Here is a 21,524-nt window from a genome sequence, read left to right on the forward strand (position 1 = left end):
GCAGCAATGAGTAGGAGGGAGATTCCGAGATGTGTAGTATCGGTGGAAAAAGTTGTGTGTAAACTGTAGGGGTCCCCATGGTGCTGGAGATCAGAGGTGCCCAGTGAGAGAAAGGCAGGTTGTGGTTGAGGTAATGCAGAAGGTGTCATATGCTGAGGCAGTGAAGATAGTAGAGGAAGATGAGTCCAGGGGCAGGTTGAGGCTAGTAGAGAGTGATAGGAGTAACATGGGCTTTAGTAAGATTTTTTTTTTTGGGGGGGGGGGGGCGTTCATGGCCAGCAATTCTACCACAGAAATGGAACGCAAATGACATTGGATAGATGTTGTGGTGGAAGCTGCAGATAAGTACTTGGGTTTACGAGATTTCACTGCATTCACAAAGTGTAATGAAGCCATACGACATAATAGTAGGCGGTGGCATGCACCTATAACATTTGTTTGCGGACCGCAATAAAACAAATATGCAATCTCAGTATATCCACTAACATTCGAATGTGATAGCTAATTCATAGTCTAATAATGCATACGAAAGGATAGGCATATTGCAAAGTGTTGTTTTAAAATGACCACGCTGCTCCGGTTGATCTAGCTACCAAAAATATTAAAGTTTAAAAAAAAGTCTGCCTACATTGTTATCAGTTATGGCCATAATATTGAGTTACAATGTAACTTTGAAAACAAGCAACCCTTTTTTATCGTGATACCCTCCATCATGATACAAACGACGTAAATTGGACTAGTTCGACAATGCAGGCGACTGCCGACTGGCTGATCCACGAAGAACATTCGTATCATAAATAACGACTCATTATTATTTGTAGATCAGTGAGTCACACTTGACGGGTGTGATCCTCTCAAACACGGCCAATGTCTTCCTCTTACTTCTGCCGCCTCGACCAATAGCATCAAGAGGTATCCTCAACGCTTGTTGGGTGCAGTAGACGGCTAGCTAAGTAAGTAGCCACCAAAGAAGCCGAGCGCCGTCTGATTTGGTTTCTCCCTGGGGGTTTCGTCGACGGTTTGGTTGAAAACCCCCTTTGGGTCGGGAGACAGGCGTTGTCCGTGTAACTGGGACTGACACGGAAGAGGAGGGCTGTGTTGCAATACGAAGCAGACATCACCACTGGCTCCTCTTTGTCAATTAGCTAGCTAAGTTAGCTAACTAGCCAGCTAAGCTGATGGAGTTCCTTCCTGTCATTTCGAGTAGACGCCTGATTATAGACTGGGAAATCACGCTAGTGAACAGGAGGAGCTTCGTGTGTGATTCAAAGTATATGGACATAGCTAGATAGCTTGCGAGCTAGCTACACCTACAGATGTCTATTGTGGCAAAGTTCTCATCAATCTCTAACGTACCCGGTGGTTCTCCTGTTAGGCTCGCTAATTATTGATCCTGCCAGGGGTAACATGCAAGTAACCTGATGATTGTTGTTGTCAATTAGCTATTTTGACAGCTAAGCCCATCTACTGTAGTGGAGACAAGCAGTTGTCAAGTCTCTGAACTCTTGTGATTGTCCATGAGGCCACCCCATGCAGGTTCCAGGAGAAGAAATGCATTGGACTATATGATTTTTCATGGACGTCATTGAAAACACAGGAACACCCACTTGTGTACAGACGTGTCAAAGATTAAATGGGTGCAAAGCTGTTTTGCTGGCCACAGGGTTCTCCTGGCATTGCCATGATGCTGAGAGCCCTACTCCTTACAGGCCTTCTTAGCTGGGCCAATGGCCAGGAAGGTCAGGCCATGTTACCTGAAGAAAAGAGCCAAATTAGGTGAGATAACAACCGTGTGTGATCACACTCCAGCGTTGCGCAATGCCCACCTTTTACTGAGTAGCAAGGTCTGTACTGTGAAGACGAAGGGACTAGATCATTGAACCCACCAGCACTTTACCAATCCATCATCATGTCTGTTAGAAATGACTTGGTTATGTTGATGTAGCATATTTCTTTCTGTTGCAGGGACCAGATCGTTGAGATGTTCGATCATGCCTATGGCAGTTATATGGTAAGTCTGTCTGACCACATCATTTCTAATAATACGTCAGATGTATGCCGTTTTGCATTATTATTGTCACTTTCAACTACATTGGGCAAAATTGGATGTTTCAGGCCATAGCTATGGCTGTCTGTCTGTTACTGACCATGAAGCTGGCCAGGGCATGCTTCTGTTAACTGTTTTGTTGATATTGTATTATTGCTCAAACAGCTCTCTGACTTGACTGTGTGCCATCCACTCGGGCCTCTACTTCTAAGTTCAAACGTATTTAAACAAGTGTTCCTCCTAATTAGTATGTATACCCATACCCTGACTGCACCTGTTCCCTGATTCTGCCCCAGAAATATGCGTACCCAGCGGACGAGCTGATGCCCCTGAGCTGCAGGGGGAGGGTGCGTGGCCTGGAGCCTAACAGGGGAGACATCGACGACTCTCTGGGGAAGTGAGTACAGCCGCACGTTTCTCAATATGTAACGCTCATGGGGAAAGGAAATGCATTTGGACTTGATGTGGGTAAGCCTGTTATACTCTGACGTGACCTATCCGAACCCCCCTCTGGTTCTTCCTTAAGACCTGGTATGTAACACTTACCCTTGAAACACACTAGATGATGACTATGGTGAAGCTGACATGGAGCAGGATCTAGTTTGTGTTGTGTGTGTGTGTGCAGAAGTTCAACCTCCTGAACTGGGTCATATTCATTAAGCACCAAATGGAAGAAGACAGTCCCGTCCTGTTTCAGCCTATCTGAACTTGTCCAATAAGAAACTACAGTTTTCAAGGTTTTGTTGCAGACATTTTTGCTATGGTGTCCCCTAACGAATATAACCATGTTTTCTCCTAGGTTCTCCCTCACACTGATTGACACCCTGGATACTCTGGTGGTGAGTATCTGATCCTGTCTGTGTGGCTATAATTGTAGTCAGCTGTAGTACCGCAAATGTCTATAGAGAAATCAATGAGCAAATGGGATCTATTTTCACGACAACCCCTCAGAGCCACACACACAAAGTAAATGGCAGTATAGACAAAATGGATAGCCCTTCTTTCTAATGGTTCTGGAAACCATAGCAAAAATCATTGAAATGTAGGAAGAATAATTCATGTTTTTTTTCATGCAAGTTCCTCATTTGTTTAGTCTTAAGTATTTAAACACCTATTTCTTCAGTCTTTTCCGCTGTTAACGAATATTGCTCGTCCGTGTTTCCAGGTGTTGAACAAGCTGGACGAGTTTGAGGATGCAGTGAGGAGGACGTTGAGGGATGTCAGGCTGGACAACGATGTGGTGGTGTCTGTGTTTGAGACCAACATCCGAGTCCTGGGGTACAGACCTATACAATGCATTGTCTCACTACGACACCGTAGTTCTCCAAGATCGTGTATGATACTGGTTCAAATGTGTAATTGGACATTATGTTCTAATAACTGTACGACTTTATCATATAGTGCTGTCAGTGTTTTAGATGAATAGGAAATTGTCCGGACATTGCCACGTGCTCACCACACCATCGTCTTGCTGTCCCTACAGGGGCCTGCTGGGGGCGCATACGATGGCGGACATGCTCCGTCAGCGGGGGGACAGGATGCAGTGGTACGGAGATGAGCTGCTCCACATGGCCAAGGAGCTGGGCCACAGACTGCTCCCTGCCTTTAACACCACCAGTGGCCTTCCCTACCCCAGGGTAACACACCTCACTCTCCACATGTCTGCTTTTCGCAGTTCCCGTGGGTGCAAAGCCTTGTTAATCAGAACTCTGTTTTTCCACAATGTCGGAAAAATACCAAACGATTCCGGTCTGAAAGGAGTGACCAGCTGAATGTGAATAGAAGATTCAAAGTGATTTCAAGATAGCGTTGTAGTCGTATAATTATCTGACAATACGCATGTAGTGCATACAACATACCGTTTTATGTTTTTTTTGTGTGTAGATCAGCTTTAATATTGCAGATATTATTTTAAATAAATATATTAACCTCCCAAAATATATTGGGGATTGGAAATGATACAGACAATTACATTGCCACAAAATGTTTTATAAAAAAATAAATAATGTCCTTTATTATTTTCCCCGGACCCTGCCTCCGAGGACTAGATATTGGCTAATAAAACAACAATACTTACCCTTCCACTTCCAGTTTATACATTCTACATACATTTCTCAGACAGTATATTTTACATTTAGTTATCTTTGTTTGTTTTTAGTCCCAGCCTTCAGCTACCCTCAACCCCTCCCATCTATCTCTGAAGAGCATCCGGTTTTGATTTCTAGCAGCCATATATTTTTCCGCTGTGTTGCGATGTTTCACAAAAGTTCTGAACCTTTCTATTCTCATAGTTTCTCATAGTAAATGAAAGATAAACACCTTTGCTAAGAGTATTATTATATTATTGATTGATTTGACTATGACTTTTCAAATCACCCAGCAGTGCTATTTGCAGAGTTAGCTCCAAGTAAATTAGCCATTCCTGAACCCGCGACCAAAAACAAGCTACATATGGGCAGTACCAAAACAAGTGATCTAATGATTCTGTCTCTTCAAAGCACAATCTGTAGAGCTGGGATGGTTGTATCATTTTATTGGTAGCAAGAATTTTGTATAGTAGTTTAAATAAAAAAACTCAAGTTTTGAATCCGGCATCATTTTGTGTATCAGTTCATAGACCATGTGCCATGGAATATGTACATCGAAAATCTCCTCCCAAGTATTTTGCAACCGGTATGATGCAGGTGTAAATGTTTTGGTCCTTAAATGAACTTTGGTCTGCAGGGCTGACAGACAGGCTCCTTACCTTCTCCCCTTTCCACTTACCTCTTCCATTTTTGCATAATGCTGCAATCATTTGGTTGTAATTTTGGATAGAGCAGACATTTCCATATATTTTTGTTAGCTGCATGTGTGACATAACTCCACCAGTCCTATTTATCATATCATTTACAAAGATTATACCGTTTAAAAAAATATTAAATCAATGAGTAAATTTGAGTTTAACCATAATATTTGTTCTAATATTTGTTCAGTCTTTTCTGGTCGATTAAATTGAAATTGCAACCAGCTTTCTATTGCTTGTTTTAAAAATAGTGATATTTTGGAGATAATGAAAAATTGTAATCTGAATGAAGGGGAAAAGGCCATTCTTGGACACGGGGTGAGCCATTGTTACTTATCTGCTAGAGAACCAGTTTGTATTCAAGTATAGTTTTTGTATGACTGAAGCCTTTAGTGAGAGGTCCAATGCTTTAATATTTAATAATTTCTTCCCTCTGAATTCAAATTAATTATAGAAATAGGCCCAATTAATTGTCTAGGTTGCCGTTCCAAATAAAGTGGAATATTTTTTGCTCATATAATTTAAAAAACAAGTCTTTAGGTGTAGGCAGGCCCGTAAGTAAATATGGAATATGACTAAAGAATGAATCAGGGTGATTTTCTTTCCACAAATACACTACATGACCATCTCATTCCAAAATCATCGGCATTAATATGGAGTTGGTCCCCTCTTTGCTGCTATAACAGCCCCCACTCTTCTGGGAAGGCTTTCCACTAGATGTTGGAACATTGATGCGGCGACTTGCTTCCATTCAGCCACGAGCATTAGTGAGGCCGGGGACTGATGTTGAGCGATTAGGTCTGGCTCGCAGTCGGCGTTCCAATTCATCCCAAAGGTGTTCGATGGAGGTGAGGTCAGTGCTCTGTGCAGGCCAGTCAAGTTCTTCCACACCGATTTTGACAATCCATTTCTGTATGGACCTCGCTTTGTGCACGAGGGCATTGTCATGCTGAAACAGAAAAGGACCTTCCCCAAACTGTTGGAAGCACAGAATCGTCTAGAATGTCATTGTATGCTGTAGGGTTAAGATTTCCCTTCACTGGAACTAAGGGGCCAAGCACGAACCATGAAAAACAACACCTGGACCATTATTCCTCCTCGACTAAACTTTACAGTTGGCACTATGCATTGGGGCAGGTAGCGTTCTCCTGGCATCCACCAAACCCAGATTGGTCCGTCGGACTGCCAGATGGTGAAGCGTGATTCATCACTCCAGAGAATGTGTTTCCATTGCTACAGAGTCCAATGGCGCCACGCTTTTCACCACTCCAGACGACACTTGGCATTGCGCATGGGGATTTTAGGCTTGTGTGCGGCTGCCCGGCCATGGAAACTCGTTTAATGAAGCTCCTGACAAACAGTTTTTGTGCTGACGATGCTTCCAGAGGCAGTTTGGAACTCGGTACTGAGTGTTGTAACCGAGAACAGACACATTTTACGCGCTTCAGCACTCAACGGTCCCGTTCTGTGAGTTTATATGGCCTACCACTTTGCGGCTGAGCCGTTGTTGTTCCTAGATGTTTCAACTTCACAATAACAGCACTTACAGTTGACTGGGGCAGCTCCAGCAGGGCAGAAATTTGACGAACTAACTTATTGGAAAAGTGGCATCCTATGACGGTGCCACGTTAAAACTCACTAAGCTCTTCAGTAAGGCCATTATACTGCTAATGTTTCCTATGGAGATTGCATGGCTGTGTGCTCATATTTATACACTGGCTGTGGCTGAAATAGCCGAAACCACACATTTTAAGGCGTATCCACATGCTTTTGTAAATATAGTGTATGTTTGTAAACTTACCATTTTAAGAAGTACCCTGATAATTGAGTGTTCATATAGCTGTACCCTGATAATTGAGTGTTCATATAGCTGTACCCTGATAATTGAGTGTTCATATAGCTGTACCCTGATAATTGAGTGTTCATATAGCTGTACCATGATAATTGAGTGTTCATATAGCTGTACTGTTAAGCATACTGTAGCTGGACTAAGTAAACCTCTATTTGTCCTCCAATGTTCCACCCGCTAAAACCTCTCCCCATCCCAAAGTGAGTTGTCGTCCCAGTGGGTGGCTGACCATCCCTGTACACATGGGTCCTTTAAAACACGTATTCCCAAACGAGGGTACGGCAATGCCGCCAGGGGTACGCCAAATAAAAATGTTTCACTTTTTTTCTTTTTTTTACTTATTTATTTTTTAAATTCTTCACGTTTTCAAACAGTCCATTTATATTTTCCAACGGGGCTATACATTTGGGCGAAGTTTTTGTCGACTGAGTAGCCTTGTTTTCACTGCCAAAAATAGAATTAAACCATCTAGTGTTCAGCGAAATAATACAATGTCAAATACAGGTAGCCTAGTCAAATAATTAACTCTCTCGCGGGAATTCCACTTAACGGTCCGTATGTAGCCAAACGTAGCTGCTGCTCATGTTGGTATCTACTGATGGCGTAAAAGCCATGACAGGGAGACATAGTGGAGTGGTAACACACGTGTAAGCAGTTGCTCCCGACGCCACTTGGGCACACTGCAGCATCCACCGAGAGGCCAAGGGAGCTTGAAAGACGTTTTGGACACTACAGTGAAAATGGTTAACTTTGTTAAAGCAAGGCCTCTGAACTCTCGTATTTTCTGCACTATGATATGGGCAGCGACCATGTAACGCTTTTACAACATACAGAAGTGCGCTGGTTATCAAGGGGAAAAGTATTGACACTTTTTTTAATTGAGAGACAAGCTTAGTTTTCTTTACTGACCATCATTTTCACTTGTCTGACCGCTTGCACGATGACGAGTTTCTCACATGACTGTCCAATCTGGGTGATGTTTTTTCTCGCCTGAATGATCTGAATCTAGGATTACAGGAACTCTCCGCAACTATATTCAATGTGCGGGACAAAATTGAGGCTATGATTTAAGAAGTTGGAGCTGTTCTCTGTCTGCATTAACAAGGACCACACACAGGTCTTTCCATCATTGTATGATTTTCTGTGTGCAAATTAACTCAAGCTTACGTACAATGTCAAATGTGATATAGAGAAGCACCTGAGTGAGTTGGGTTCTCAATTACACAGGTACTTTCCCGAAATGGATGACACAAACAACTGGATTCGTTATCCCTTTCATGCCCTGCCTCCAGTCCACTTACCGATATCTGAACAAGAGAGCCTCATCGAAATTGCAACAAGCGGTTCTGTGAAAATTGAATTTAATCAGAAGCCACTGCCAGATTTCTGGATTGGGCTGCGCTCAGAGTATCCTGCCTTGGCAAATCGGGCTGTTAAGACACTGAGGCCCTTTGCAAACAAGTACCTATGTGAGAGTAGATTCTCGGCCCTCACTAGCATGAAAACTAAATACAGGCACAGACCGTGTGTGGAAAATGATTTAAGACTGAGACTCTCTCCAATACAACCCAGCATTGCAGAGTTATGTGCATCCTTTCAAGCACACCCTTCTCATTAACCTGTGGTGAGTTATTCACAATTTCCGATGAACAAATAAGGTTTTATATGTAAGATGGTTAAATAAAGAGCAAAATTATTGATTATTATTATTTGTGCCCTGGTCCAATAAGAGCTCTGTTACTTCCCACGAGCCGGGTTATGACAACTCACACTCATTCTTATGTTTAATAAATGTATCGTATAGTGTGTGTGTGGCAGGCTTACAATGATGGCAAAAAACAACATTTGAGAGTGCACTGACCCTGGTGCTAGAGGAGGTACGCAGCTGGAGGTTGAATGTTTGAAGGGGTACGGGACTATATAAAGTTTGGGAACCACTGCTTTAAGAGGTAGGAGTCCTCCTTTAAAAAGAGCCCATGGTGCCACCTACAGTACAGAACCAGATCCACAGCCAACATCATTTGGAACGCCTTCCCCTCAGTTGTACTGCATCTCGTTATGAACAAATATACACTACCGTTCACAAGTTTGGGGTTGCATAGAAATATCCTTGTTTTTGAAAGAAAAGCACACATTTTTGGTTCATTAAAATAACATCAAATTGATCCGAAATACAGTGTAGACATTAATGTTGTAAATGACTATTGTTGCTGGAAACGGCTGATTAAAAAAAATAATGGAATATCTACATAGGCATACAGAGGCCCATTATCAGCAACCATCACTCCTGTGTTCCAATGGCACGCTGTGTTAGCTAATCCAAGTTTATCATTTTAAAAGGCTAATTGATCATTAGAAAACCCTTTTGCAATTATGTTAGCACAGCTGAAAACTGTTGTGCTAATTTATTATAATAATAATAATAATATATATATATTTTAAAGCTGATTGAGAGAACACCACGAGTGTACAAAGCTGTCATCAAGGCAAAGGGTGGCTACTTTGAAGAATCTCAAATATAAAATAGATTTTGATTTAACACTTTATTTGGTTACTACATGATTCCATATGTGTTATTTCATAGTTTTGATGTCTTCACTATTATTCTACAATGTAGAAAATAGTCAAAATAAAGAAAAACCTTTGAATGAGTCGGTGTGTCCAAACTTTTGACTGGTACTGTATATCAGATACACCACACAGGTGTTCCAACTAAAATATATCCCAGACAAGACTGAAGAATGGGACAAGTACACAAAGTGAATATAAGTCAGTGATTGTGTCTGTTGCAGTTTGTATGAATTTCCATCCCCGAATCCAACTCAAGACTTGATGTGTGAATGCGTATACAGTTTGGGTGTTTAAGAAGGGATGCCAAATTGCCAACTTGAGCAGGAATGGGAATATTTTATTAGCCAATATCTAGTCCTAGCTGATGGAGCTTGGAACCCCCCCAACACCCACACACTGGTCCCCCGTTGTGACCCATCTTCCCAAGTACCTCTGAGCAGTCGCACCGTTTGATTATTCTGTGCCGCCGTGGCCACAATAATATGCATACAATATACTTACTACTTCTGTTTGTTTGCAGGTAAACCTGAGGTACGGGGTCCTTAATCCCCTGTCACGCACAGGCACTGAGTCGGACACCTGTACAGCCTGTGCAGGGACCATGATTCTAGAGTTTGCTGCTCTCAGTCGGCTGTCTGGGGAGGCCGTGTTCGAGGTACATTAGTAATTCCAGTATTAATAAATAATGTTGTTTTTTTTGTATTTATGAACCGGTGTGTATGAAGATGCGTTTCTGTGTCCAAACAGGAGAATGCTAGGAAAGCACTGGACGTCCTGTGGGAGAAGAGACAGAGAGGAAGTGACCTCGTGGGCACAGTCATCAATATCCACAATGGTGACTGGGTCCGCAGGGGTGAGCCAGAGCTCCACTGTCACACACTCAGCCGCTCAGACAGCACACACTCGCCTACACCAGCGCACATGGCCACCCACTCTCACATTTAAAAAGTCCAAATGTTGCAGGAGGAACAAACATTTTATCACCTCGCACCATGTGATGACACATCATCTCAGATCCTCTATGTCAGCCATTAGTCAATATTACTAGCTGGGTTTGGTTTTGAATATGTGTGTCTTTGCCTGGTTGTTATTCCCATTTAGATCAGTCAAATCTATATTAACAGTGTCTCCCTTGCATCTCCAGACAGTGGTGTGGGTGCTGGCATTGACTCCTACTATGAGTACCTGATGAAGGCTTACGTTCTGCTGGGAGACAACGTTTACCTGGAGAGGTTCAACACTGTGAGACCCAATCGCTCTACTCTCACTAGCTGCTGATCTATTGCAATGTATTGCTCTATGCTTGTAGAGAACACTCCAATTTGTCAGACAGCATTTCTCCATTTAAATGCTGCCTGCATCCAGATTGCAGAACCAGAACATATGCATGTTCATTTCAAATGTAAATGTCCAGATGAACTGTGGCCAGATGGTGATCAGATGAAAGTTATCAGATATCATAAGATCTATATTATTGTCAGTGTTTCCCCTATAGGCATTTAGCAGTGGCGAAGTTAGCTTTCAAACTGCAATTTTTCTCTCGGCCCCATGATGAAATGTGTAAAATTGCAGGAAATTAGCTTGAAAACTGAAACATTTTGTTTCTGCGGCCAAGATGAGAGACTCTTAACTGCGTCATTGGCCGCGGACGCTCCCACGCTCCCACCCCTTTACCACCGCTGCTGAGAAAAATCCTAGTGGAAACACTGATTCATGAAGTGTAAACATCACTGATCTAAACCCCCCCCCATATCAACTCTACACATCATCCATAATGTGAGTGTATTTAGTGACGCCTGCTGTCTGCTGTGTCTCCTACAGCATTACAGAGCCATCATGAAGTACATCAGCCAGCCTCCGTTGCTGCTCAACGTTCACATGCACAACCCCACGGTGAGCGTCCGCAGCTGGATGGACTCCCTACTCGCCTTCTTCCCCGGCCTGCAGGTGAGTCCCATGACACCGTCTCTATCATCGCCACCACTTGGCATGGTTAGCCCTTCCGCCTCTAACAATATGACGCAGGCCGCCTCCCAAATGGCATCCTATTCCCGATTTATAGTGCACTACTTTTGTATGCAAATGTCACACGAATTCATGAGACGCTCTGCTTGTATCATGACATCATCATGACCACACATCTATCCACTACAGCAGAAGACTGTTTATTTATTTTATTGCGTTTCTATCAGTTTCAATGGGGTTGTATGAACAGGTATACGCTCTGAAAGTGAATCGTTCATAGTAAAGACAGTATTATCAACCCTTGGCCATAGGTTCTGAGAGGAGACCTAAAGCCAGCCATAGAGACCCATGAGATGCTCTACCAAGTCACCAAGCAGCACAAGTTTCTCCCCGAGGTAAGGAAAAGTGACATTTGAAATTTGAGTCAAGATGATATCTGCTCTCAGCTTTGCTTGACGGTGTTTTTCCTAACGTTGCAGGCTTTCACCACCGAGTTCAGAGTTCACTGGGGTCAACACCCTCTGAGGCCAGAGTTTGCAGAAAGCACTTACTACCTCTACAAGGTACTGCAGTTTAGTTTGGGTTCCCACTGGGAAAAGCCAAAGGTGCAAAGTAATGGTATACTCTGTGTACATGAGTGAACTGCTTGAGAGAGGGGTTGAGAATGGGATAGACCATGTTTTCCCTTCCACAGGCCACAGGTGACCCCTACTACCTCAGGGTGGGCCAGTCCATAGTGGAAAAACTCAACGCCCATGCCAGGGTACCTTGTGGGTTTGCAGCTGTGCAGGACGTCCGCACAGGGGCCCACGAGGACAGGTAGGGGATCGCAGCGAATCATATGGGTTAAAACCTCGGGTCATATCCACTGATTCATGGTGCTCTTTGAGCAAGAGAGCTCAAATTACATAGCAATACGTGTGATTCAAGTGACTTCAAACATTCCCTTTCTTTGTAGGATGGACTCGTTCTTCCTGGCGGAGATGTTTAAGTACCTGTACCTTCTGTTCTCTGAGAAGAACCAGCTTCACTTCGACATCGATGACTACATCTTCACCACCGAGGCCCATCTGCTGCCTGTCTCCCTGTCCACCTCACAGCCCCCTTGTCGGGGCAACAACACGGTGAGGCTGAGTCAGTTACCAACAGTTGTGTTGCGTTATGGTCAGAAGAGCTGAAACTTATCTGCCATTTTGTGTCTATGTTCCAGGAAGCGCCCACTGCCGTGGAGGAAGACCTGTTTACCTACTCCTGTCCCAGCACCCAGACCCTTTTCCCCAACAACCCCTCCTTCGCCAAGACCATCAGGGACAGCTACAAGTACCTGACTGGGGTGGGCCGGGCCTTCCACGCTTCGCCTGTCAGGTTTGTGTGTGTGTGTGTAGTGTTCATAATGAGAGTATTCAGACCCATTGACTTCTTTGTTACGTTACAGCCTTATTCTAAAATGGATTCAAAAATAATAAATAATCCTCAGCAATCGACACACAATATCCCATAATGACAAGGAAAAACAGGTTTTTAGAAATTATTTCAAATGTATTCAAAATAAACAGAAATACCTTATTTACGTAAGTATTCAGACCCTTTGCTATGAGACTCGAAATTGAGTTTCCATTGATCATCCTTGATATGTTTCTGCAACTTGATTGGAGTCCACCTGTGGTACATTCAATTGATTGGACATGATTTGGAAAGGCACACACCTGTCTATATAAGGTCCCACAGTTGACAGTGCATGTCAGAGCAAAAACCAAGCCATGAAGTCGAAGGAATTGTCCGTAGAGCTCCAAGACAGGACTATGTCGAGGCACAGATCTGGGGAAGGATACCAAAACATTTCTGCAGCATTGAAGGTCCCCAAGAACACAGTGGCCTCCATCATTCTTAAATTGAAGAAGTTTGGAACCACCAAGACTCTTCCCAGAGCTGGACACCCGGCCAAACAGCAATCGGGAGAAGGGAATTGGGCAGGGAGGTGACCAAGTACCCGATGGTCACTCTGACTGACATAGCTCTAGAGTTCCTCTGTGGAGATGGGAGAACCTTCCAGAAGGACAACCATCTCTGCAGCACTCCACCAATCAGGCCTATGGCCAGACGGATGCCACTCCTCAGTAAAAGGCACATGACAGCCCAGCACAAAAGGCACCTAAAGACTCTCAGACCATGAGAAACAAGATTCTCTGGTCTGATGAAACCAAGAAACCCTTTGGCCTGAATGCCAAGCGTCACGTCTAGAGGAAACCTGGCACTATCCCTACAGTGAAGCATGGTGGTGGCAGCATCCTGCTGTGAGGATTCAGCGGCAGGGACTGGGAGACTAGTCAGGATCGAGGCAAAGATGAACAGAGCCATGTACAGAGAGATCCTTGATGAAAGTCTGAGGGCCTGAGCAGGTTGTCTCAGAACCTCAGACTGGGGACTGAGGATCTGCAGAGAAAATACAGGTGTGCCAAGCTTGTAGCTTCATACCCAAGAAAATGAAATGCTGTAATCGCTGCCAAAGGTGTTTCAACAAAGTACTGAGTAAAGGGTCTGAATACTTATGCAAATGTAATATTTAAGTTTTTTTTTTTAATTATAAATTAGCAAACATTTCTAAACTGTTTTTTCTTTGTCATTATGGGGCATTGTGTGTAGATTGGGGGGGGGGGGATAATTTTAGAATAAGGCTGTAACGTAACAAAATGTGGAAAAAGTCAAGGGATCTGTATACTACCGAAGGCACTGGTCGTAAATGTTGTGTGGTTGTAAAGACCTACACATTCACTAAAACTGATTTTGTTCTTCCGTCATCCTTTGTGTTAACCCTGCTAGGTGACTCTGACCTAGCCACTGTGTGTCACTGATGAGTCTGTTTGTGTTTGCAGGGGCATCGAGCTGCCGCTTCACGACCACGGTATGGAGCCTGTTGAGTTTCTGAGGAGCATGGGTGTCTCCCTCACCCCACTGAGCGAGGCTGGGGCAACAGGGACACGGGGGGTAAGAAGCGCGGGCAGCTTTTTGATTTCTAGCTCTCTATTGTCTGACTGTCCCAAATGGCACTCTATTCCCTGTTCCTACTTTTGACCAGAGCCCTATCAAAAGTAGAGCACTGTGTAGGTAATAGGGTGCCATTTGGGATGCGGGCTATTGTTTAGCAGTGTTTGCAATGTTTCCCCGTCTCATTAATGGCCCTGTGTAATTAATAACGTCAATGTACTTATTTTCAGGAGGTACATAAAGGTGTTTACAGGGTGAAGCTGGTGGCAGAGGTGACCCAGACCACGGAGGAGGAAGAAGTAGAGCCCCTCCTTGTTCAGCTCATATCCCCCCCGTTTCTGGGTAGAACGGTCCTGACTGCAGGACCAGCCAAGTTTGGAATGGACCTTACCAAGCAGGAGCACGGGGTTAGCTTTCTTGAATCTTGCATTCATTTCTATTATTTTTTTTTATATCACTCAAAATACTGATACTGTAAGAGATGGGCATGCACCTGTTTGTCCCCTTACATTTATGACCCAAATTAAATATTGACATGTTAGTTATGGAGATCTCTGGAGCTCTTTGGATGTCTGTCTGTGTCAATACTTTACAGCGTATTCACAGGTATGTACATACATACATACATACATACATACATACATACATACATACATACATACATACATACATACATACATACATACATACATACATGTGAGTGAGATTCCTGTAAATACTCTGTACAGTATTGGCACAGACAGACATCCAAAGAGCTCCAGAGAGAGAGAGAGATAGATATCTATCTATATACCTTAGCCAAATACATTTAAACTCAGTTTCACAATTCCTGACATTTAATCCTAGTAAAAATTCCCTGTCTTAGGTCAGTTAGCATCACCACTTTATTTTAAGAATGTGAAATGTCAGACAAATAGTAGAGTGGTTTATTTCAGCTTTTATTTCTTTCATCACATTCCCAGTAGGTCAGAAGTTTACATACACTCAATTAGTATTTGGTAGCATTGCCTTTGAATTGTTTAACTTGGGTCAAACGTTTTGGGTAGCCTTCCACAAGCTTCCCACAATAAGTTGGGTGAATTTTGGCCCATTCCTCCTGACAGAGCTGGTGTAACTGAGTCAGGTTTGTAGGCTTCCTTGCTCGCAAACGCTTTTTCAGTTCTGCCCACAAATTTTCTATGGGATTGAGGTCAGGGCTTTGTGATGGCCACTCCAATACCTTGACTTTGTTGTCCATAAGCCATTTTTCCACAACTTTGGAAGTATGCTTGGGGTCATTGTCCATTTGGAAGACCCATTTGCGACCAAGCTTTAACTTCCTGACTGATGTCTTGAAATGTTGCTTCAATATATCCAAATAATTTTCCTTCCTCATGATGCCAACTATTTTGTGAAGTGCACCAGTCTCTCCTGCAGCAAAGCATCCCCACAACATGATGCTGCCACCCCCGTGCTTCACAGTTGGGATGGTGTTCTTCGGCTTGCAAGCCTCCCCCTTTTTCCTCCAAACATAACAATGGTCATTATGGCCAAACAGTTCTATTTTTGTTTCATCAGACCAGAGGACATTTCTCCAAAAAGTACAATCTTTGTCCCCATGTGCAGTTGCAAACCGTAGTCTGGCTTTTTTAATGGCGGTTTTGGAGCAGTGACTTCTTCCTTGCTGAGCGGCCTTTCAGGTTATGTCAATATAGGACTCGTTTTACTGTGGATATAGATCCTTTTGTACCTGTTTCCTCCAGCATCTTCACAAGGTCCTTTGCTGTTGTTCTGGGATTGATTTTCACTTTTCGCACCAAAGTACATTCATCTCTAGGAGACAGAACACGTCTCCTTCCTGAGCGGTATGACGGCTGCGTAGTCCCATGGTGTTTATACTTGCGTACTATTGTTTGTACAGATGAATGTGGTACCTTCAGGCGTTTGGAAATTGCTCCCAAGAATGAACCAGACTTGTGGAGGTCTACATTTTTTTCCCGAGGTCTTGGCTGATTTCTTTTGATTTTCCCATGATGTCAAGCAAAGAGGCACTGAGTTTGAAGGTAGGCCTTGAAATACATCCACAGGTACACCTCCAATTGACTCAAATGATGTCAATTAGCCTATCAGAAGCTTCTAAAGCCATGACATAATTTTCTGGAATTTTCCAAGCTGTTTAAAGGCACAGTCAACTTAGTGTATGTGCACTTCTGACCCACTGGAATTGTGATACAGTGAATTATAAGTGAAATAATCTGTCTGTAAACAATTGTTGGAAAAATGACTTGTGTCATGCACAAAGTAGATGTCCTAACCACCTTTCCAAAACTATAATTTGTCAGCACCAAATGTGTGGAGTGGTTGAAAAACGAGTTTTAATGACTCCAACCTAAGTGTATGTAAACTTCTGACTTCAACTGTACATACCTTGTTCCTCTCCCAGGTGAAGGGCAGCATCGTGAAGACCTCCCCTTACACAGCGTGTGGACCCATAGAGAATGCTGAGGAGCTGAGCGGGCACATTGCCCTGGCACTGCGTGGCGACTGCATGTTTGCTGCCAAGGCCCACAGGCTACAGGAGGCTGGGGCTATCGGAGTCATCTTCATAGGTGAGGGAATGGAACACCCCCCCCCCCCCCCCCCCCCCCCCATTCTGCCTGTCCCCCTCGCTCTCTCACACCTCAACACCACCCAGCTCCCCAAGGACTGCCGGGCAAAATAAACACCAGCAGAGAAGCAGGAGAACTTCACTCAACGTTACTAGTTTCGACCCGTTAGTTTACACTATCAATGTTTCCCTCTACTGTCGGTATTGTTTTCAAATTAACATATTAGCCCCTTTCGATGCAACAAACCAAAACAAATCTAACTATGCAAGGCTTAATCTGTGATTTGGTTTTAGGCAGAGCGCATTGTTGGATGATTCTATTGCATTGTAGATGTGCTTGTTTTGAGAACGTAGCCGCGTTTGCACATTTGTTGATATTCTTTGCTAGTTAGTGAGTTATTAGCCTAGTTATAACTAGTTTCTAGTCAGCAATAGGGGAGTGGTTGCTTCCTACATTTCTATCCATCTTTCAAAAGCGAGTCCGGTAATTGCCGTGTTCACGTCATGTCGTTAACTCTGAAATTTCTGACTTGCTTACTCATTGTAGAAAGATGATACCTAAGTATCCCACTTGGCAAGTATCAGAATCAACCAATAGGAATCTCTACGCAAATAACGTATGTTAATTTTAACTCTGAGGTCCCGAGTTTCCGACATGACATGAACTCAGCAAAAGACTAAAGAGTTTTTTTTTTATGTCTTAAAGGTGCAGTGTTGTATTAAGAGACCAGCTTGAATAAGCCAAAAGGCAGAGGGTAGCAAAGCCTACATTTTCATCTGATTCTCTGTAATAATAATGGTATGGGAATAATAATACATTTTACTTTGAAGTGATTTCTTGCATCACACATTTTCAGTCATCGACTTGTCTGAAGGAAAATGTTCATGTCAAGCCCATGCATAATGTTTTTAAAAAGTCTCATGGAATGTAGACCTATATTGAACATCACACATGGCTGCTAGTGGCTGTATCATAGAACAGCTATTGCAATTTTATGGAACGCATTTCTTTTCAATCGTTTTTGATAGTAGACCACTCTGGTAGGTCTACATTGTGATCAAATAACCACACTAGCCTACTTGGCCACTAACTTAGTGTGTACACCCTTAAAATTGTAACTTAAAGTGTGTACAGAGTTTGAAGTTTCCACTCAGCAGACCTGAAATTTGCTCATTGCCGAAAACAATTAGAGGGAACATTGCTCAACACACCCACTCATAGCCCATAATATCAGCACACAGCCTGTTACTCTGCTGTAAGAGGAGCTTAGGAAAATAGCTTAGTGGGGCCTAACCTAGATTTAGAAGGCCATATCGGTCTGCGTTGTTACAGTGTGTACTACTTACTGTAAAGATCCCAAATGGTTGGTTTTGGGGAACCATCACCTACTTTATCAGTGTGAGTTTACAGTAGCTCTGCGTTTTACCTCTTAAGATCAGAGTTGGTTCACAAACGGGCTTTGATCGATATGGCATTCCTCTCTGAGTTGATATCACTCACAAGACCTACCCGCTTGTGTTCTGAAAAACAACATTTCCCATAACTCCTCCGTCCCTCCTAGACCACCGGGAGGGGAGTAACAGCGCAGAGACGCCCCTGTTCCAGATGGTGGGAGACGGAGGGTCCACAGCTGACATCACCATCCCCCTGGTGTTCCTATTCAGCCAGGAGGGGGCGCTGCTCACCTCTGCTCTGGAGGACCACAGCAACGTAGACGTACTGATGCTGCCCAAAGAGAGACGGCTAGGTAAGACAACAGGTAAGAGAGGGGGCCTGTGCAGAGCCCGTGGTCTAGTAACACTGCTCCTCACCGGAGACCAGGGTTCTAGCAATGCGTCTATCATACTGTTCTCCCACTTGCCTGTCTCCCCCTCTGTTTCCAGCAGTCTAAATCAAGTGTAAAATGTACAAAATATTTTTTTTAAATAGGTGGTCTGCCTATGAGACTGAAGCTATAGGGGTTAATTATGCGAAGGAAGGTGAAACTGCCCAAAAGCCTAACTGACATTTGAATGTTGAACTCTATCAGTTGTTTGGGTTCAATGAAAAACAACACTTTGTAACTTAAATGTGTGCTAGATGTTTGAGGTGTAACAGATTACATGTTCGCCACTGACTGTCTCTCCCTGTCTTCCTTTCTTGTTCTCGCTCCGTCTTCCTCCTGATCACTACTCTCCAGACAAAGCAGACAAGCCCCTGGGGAAGATGAACATCAAGTTCCGCCTGGCGGAAGAGGGGGAGGAGGGAGAGGCCAGAGGCCCCACCCTGCAGTTTGTCCTGGAGAAGGGAGAGGTAGTGTTGGAGGAAGAGGAGTACAAACAACAAGGAGACAGCTGCTTAACACCTGGAGACGATCATATTCCATGTTCCTACGGACAAACTGCTGCCTCGCCCCCCTCCCACAGCCCCAACGACCCCAATACAGACCCCTGATCTCAGAACAGTTAGGTTCCTCAACCCCCCTCCCACTGACCAAGGGCCTGGGCTCCCCAGCACCGATCCCTGGCCAGTGTGCAGAGGCACGTTGCTGTGCCAGAGAGCACCCTGCTGCACGCTCTGGACGGGACTGACTCAAAAGGGGACCTTAGCAGTGTGACAGTCAATCCCACTGACTCCCTCACTACCCCTTGTAAAACCTGAGGGTGGTCTCGTCCAGTTGATAGTTATTGGAACTGCAGTATGTATTTATGTATAGGAAGGGATGGGCATTGGGCAGGGAGCTTGTTAGTCTTACCGTGCTACTGTAGCCTCCTCAGTTGTGTTGTGGAGATGACAGATTTAGTCAGATGATTGTAAGAGAGAGTTGATGACGTGCACATTTCAGAGAAATAGCTGAGGTAAGCGTGGGAGGGGATATTGGGCTGATAGAGGGACAACTTTGTCTGAGGCCTTGTGTTTGAGTCTCTGTACTGTAGGCTAGATTGTGTTGAGCGGCTGCACTGACAAGGGGATTGCTTTACTGTCCCCTGGAACAAGTTGGTGTCCTGTCCATTCAGTGGCGTGTGAGTGAATTTACAGTGTGGCTAGTAGTGTTATTTTGAAGATGATTAGGTGAGGAATGGGCTCTCCTGACCAAAGAGATGTCTTAACACTCACAAGAATGCTTTTAGAAAAAGGATAAGGGGCCATTTTGGGTGAACCAATGAGTTCAGTTGATTTATTTTGTACTGGTAGCTACATCAGGGAAATGGAAGAGTGAAAAAGACGTGTGTGTGTGTGTGTGTGTGTGCAATCGTTACTACACTACCAAATCAATACCTTTTATCGACCTTAGTCATGCATATTTCATTTTTCAAATGTCAGTCGGTTATGTAAACACAATATATCAGTCCGATTTCCGCAACAACTAAGAGCATTAACGCGCGAGGCTCAATTTCTCCTCCGTTTTGGGTCCCGTATAAACCACGTTGTAACATCATGAAGTGCAGCCGCGCTCATGCGCAGATACGGTGTGAGCAGTCTCGCACTGCACTTAACTACATTTTTCCCCAGTGCTGCTCGTGGCAACGTCATGACGCTGAGTCTACCAGCTCTAGGTTGGTACTCTGCCTATCTTCACCACTGCCCCTGTGCCACCAGACGGCCTATAATGCCATGGACTTCAGCCCACCGGCATCTTCCTCCCTAGAGCCATCATCATGGTGGGACCATACATCCACGGACTTCTTCCCAAGCAGCTCACAGCACATCAAACACACCGTCGGTGTTTTGTCTGTTCGGTGTCCTCATTGCAAACAGCCTTTGTATGATTCTTTGTGTGGACAGTAAGATCAGACTATTCTTATTTCTCGCTTTCTCCATTCATCTTTCTTTTTGCATTACGAGATTACGTGGGCGTGTGTGTGTGTGTGTGTGTGTGTGTGTGTGTGTGTGTGTGTGTGTGTGTGTACCAACAACAGTTAAGATGCAGCAGCCATAACGTTTCTATTTGTATGATCGGATGCAGTCACTCACATCCTCGTATTGTATCATTCATTCCTGAGTCTCAATATTGATCTGCCAGATGTTTTAGTCATTTTTGCATGGGTTTTATATTTATGTTTTAATGTGTAAAAGTGGGTTATATTCCCATTGTCCCTGTGGAAACATGGGACTAGTTTGTATAGAGAAAGTGTTTTGTCATGACAGAGTACATGATTTCTTCACAGTTACTGTTTTGTGTAGTAGACCTCTCGTTGTTGCTGCTCACTTCACATGAAGTCTTAATCCACCACGGCCACCTATATACAGTACTTGTTTATTTCAAGGCAAATTCCATCTGTATCTATGGCCTCTGTGACCATTACTGTTCACTCAGAGAGGAAAGGGACATTAAAAATGAGTTGTCTTTTTAGGTATTTATTATGGACATTTTGGAAATGTTGACCGATAGGGATAATTGAAGCTCAAAGTGCCAAAGTGATTATTTCTGATAGCAGTATCAGATTATGATGTACTTTGTATTTTGAGAAGTATCATTTGAAAGCTGAAGCACCTGATCTTGTCAATAAATTAAGAATAATGATCTTAGTTTTTCTTGAGTCATTTGTGTACTCACTTCCCTCAACAAAATATTACAATGTGGATGTTTTCAATGATCACATTTCTTTATAAAGAGGTTTCTAGGTAGGTTTATGAACTAGTAATGGCTCTATAACTAGAATAAAATCTATTTCATTTTATGTCTGTAACGGAGGTCTTGGTGATGTAACTCACAATTCATTCCAAGATGACGTCATTGGCCATTAAGTGTCA

At 43.6% G+C, this 21,524-nt stretch overlaps 1 protein-coding gene across 2 annotated transcripts; it reads left to right on the forward strand.

Moving 5' to 3' along the window:
• The first annotated feature begins 776 nt into the window (after positions 1-776).
• On the forward strand, positions 777-21,299 carry LOC115203989 (ER degradation-enhancing alpha-mannosidase-like protein 3). 2 transcript variants are annotated; one of them, XM_029769158.1, is made up of 20 exons: positions 777-1,776; positions 1,966-2,011; positions 2,344-2,444; positions 2,847-2,886; positions 3,213-3,325; positions 3,531-3,684; positions 9,773-9,907; positions 10,000-10,105; positions 10,397-10,494; positions 11,074-11,199; positions 11,529-11,612; positions 11,697-11,780; positions 11,912-12,036; positions 12,176-12,341; positions 12,428-12,582; positions 14,091-14,202; positions 14,433-14,609; positions 16,625-16,790; positions 18,352-18,549; positions 18,970-21,299. In XM_029769158.1, the coding sequence occupies exons 1-20, from the start codon at positions 1,634-1,636 to the stop codon at positions 19,221-19,223; spliced, it is 2,583 nt and encodes an 860-aa protein (XP_029625018.1). In that variant the 5' UTR covers positions 777-1,633; the 3' UTR covers positions 19,224-21,299. The 2 variants fall into 2 exon arrangements, with proteins under 2 accessions (XP_029625018.1, XP_029625019.1); XM_029769159.1 differs by having other exon boundaries at positions 18,352-18,537.
• The last annotated feature ends 225 nt before the right edge of the window (positions 21,300-21,524 follow it).

This window comes from Salmo trutta, chromosome 12 (assembly GCF_901001165.1).
Source record: "Salmo trutta chromosome 12, fSalTru1.1, whole genome shotgun sequence".
Lineage (NCBI taxonomy): Eukaryota > Metazoa > Chordata > Actinopteri > Salmoniformes > Salmonidae > Salmo > Salmo trutta.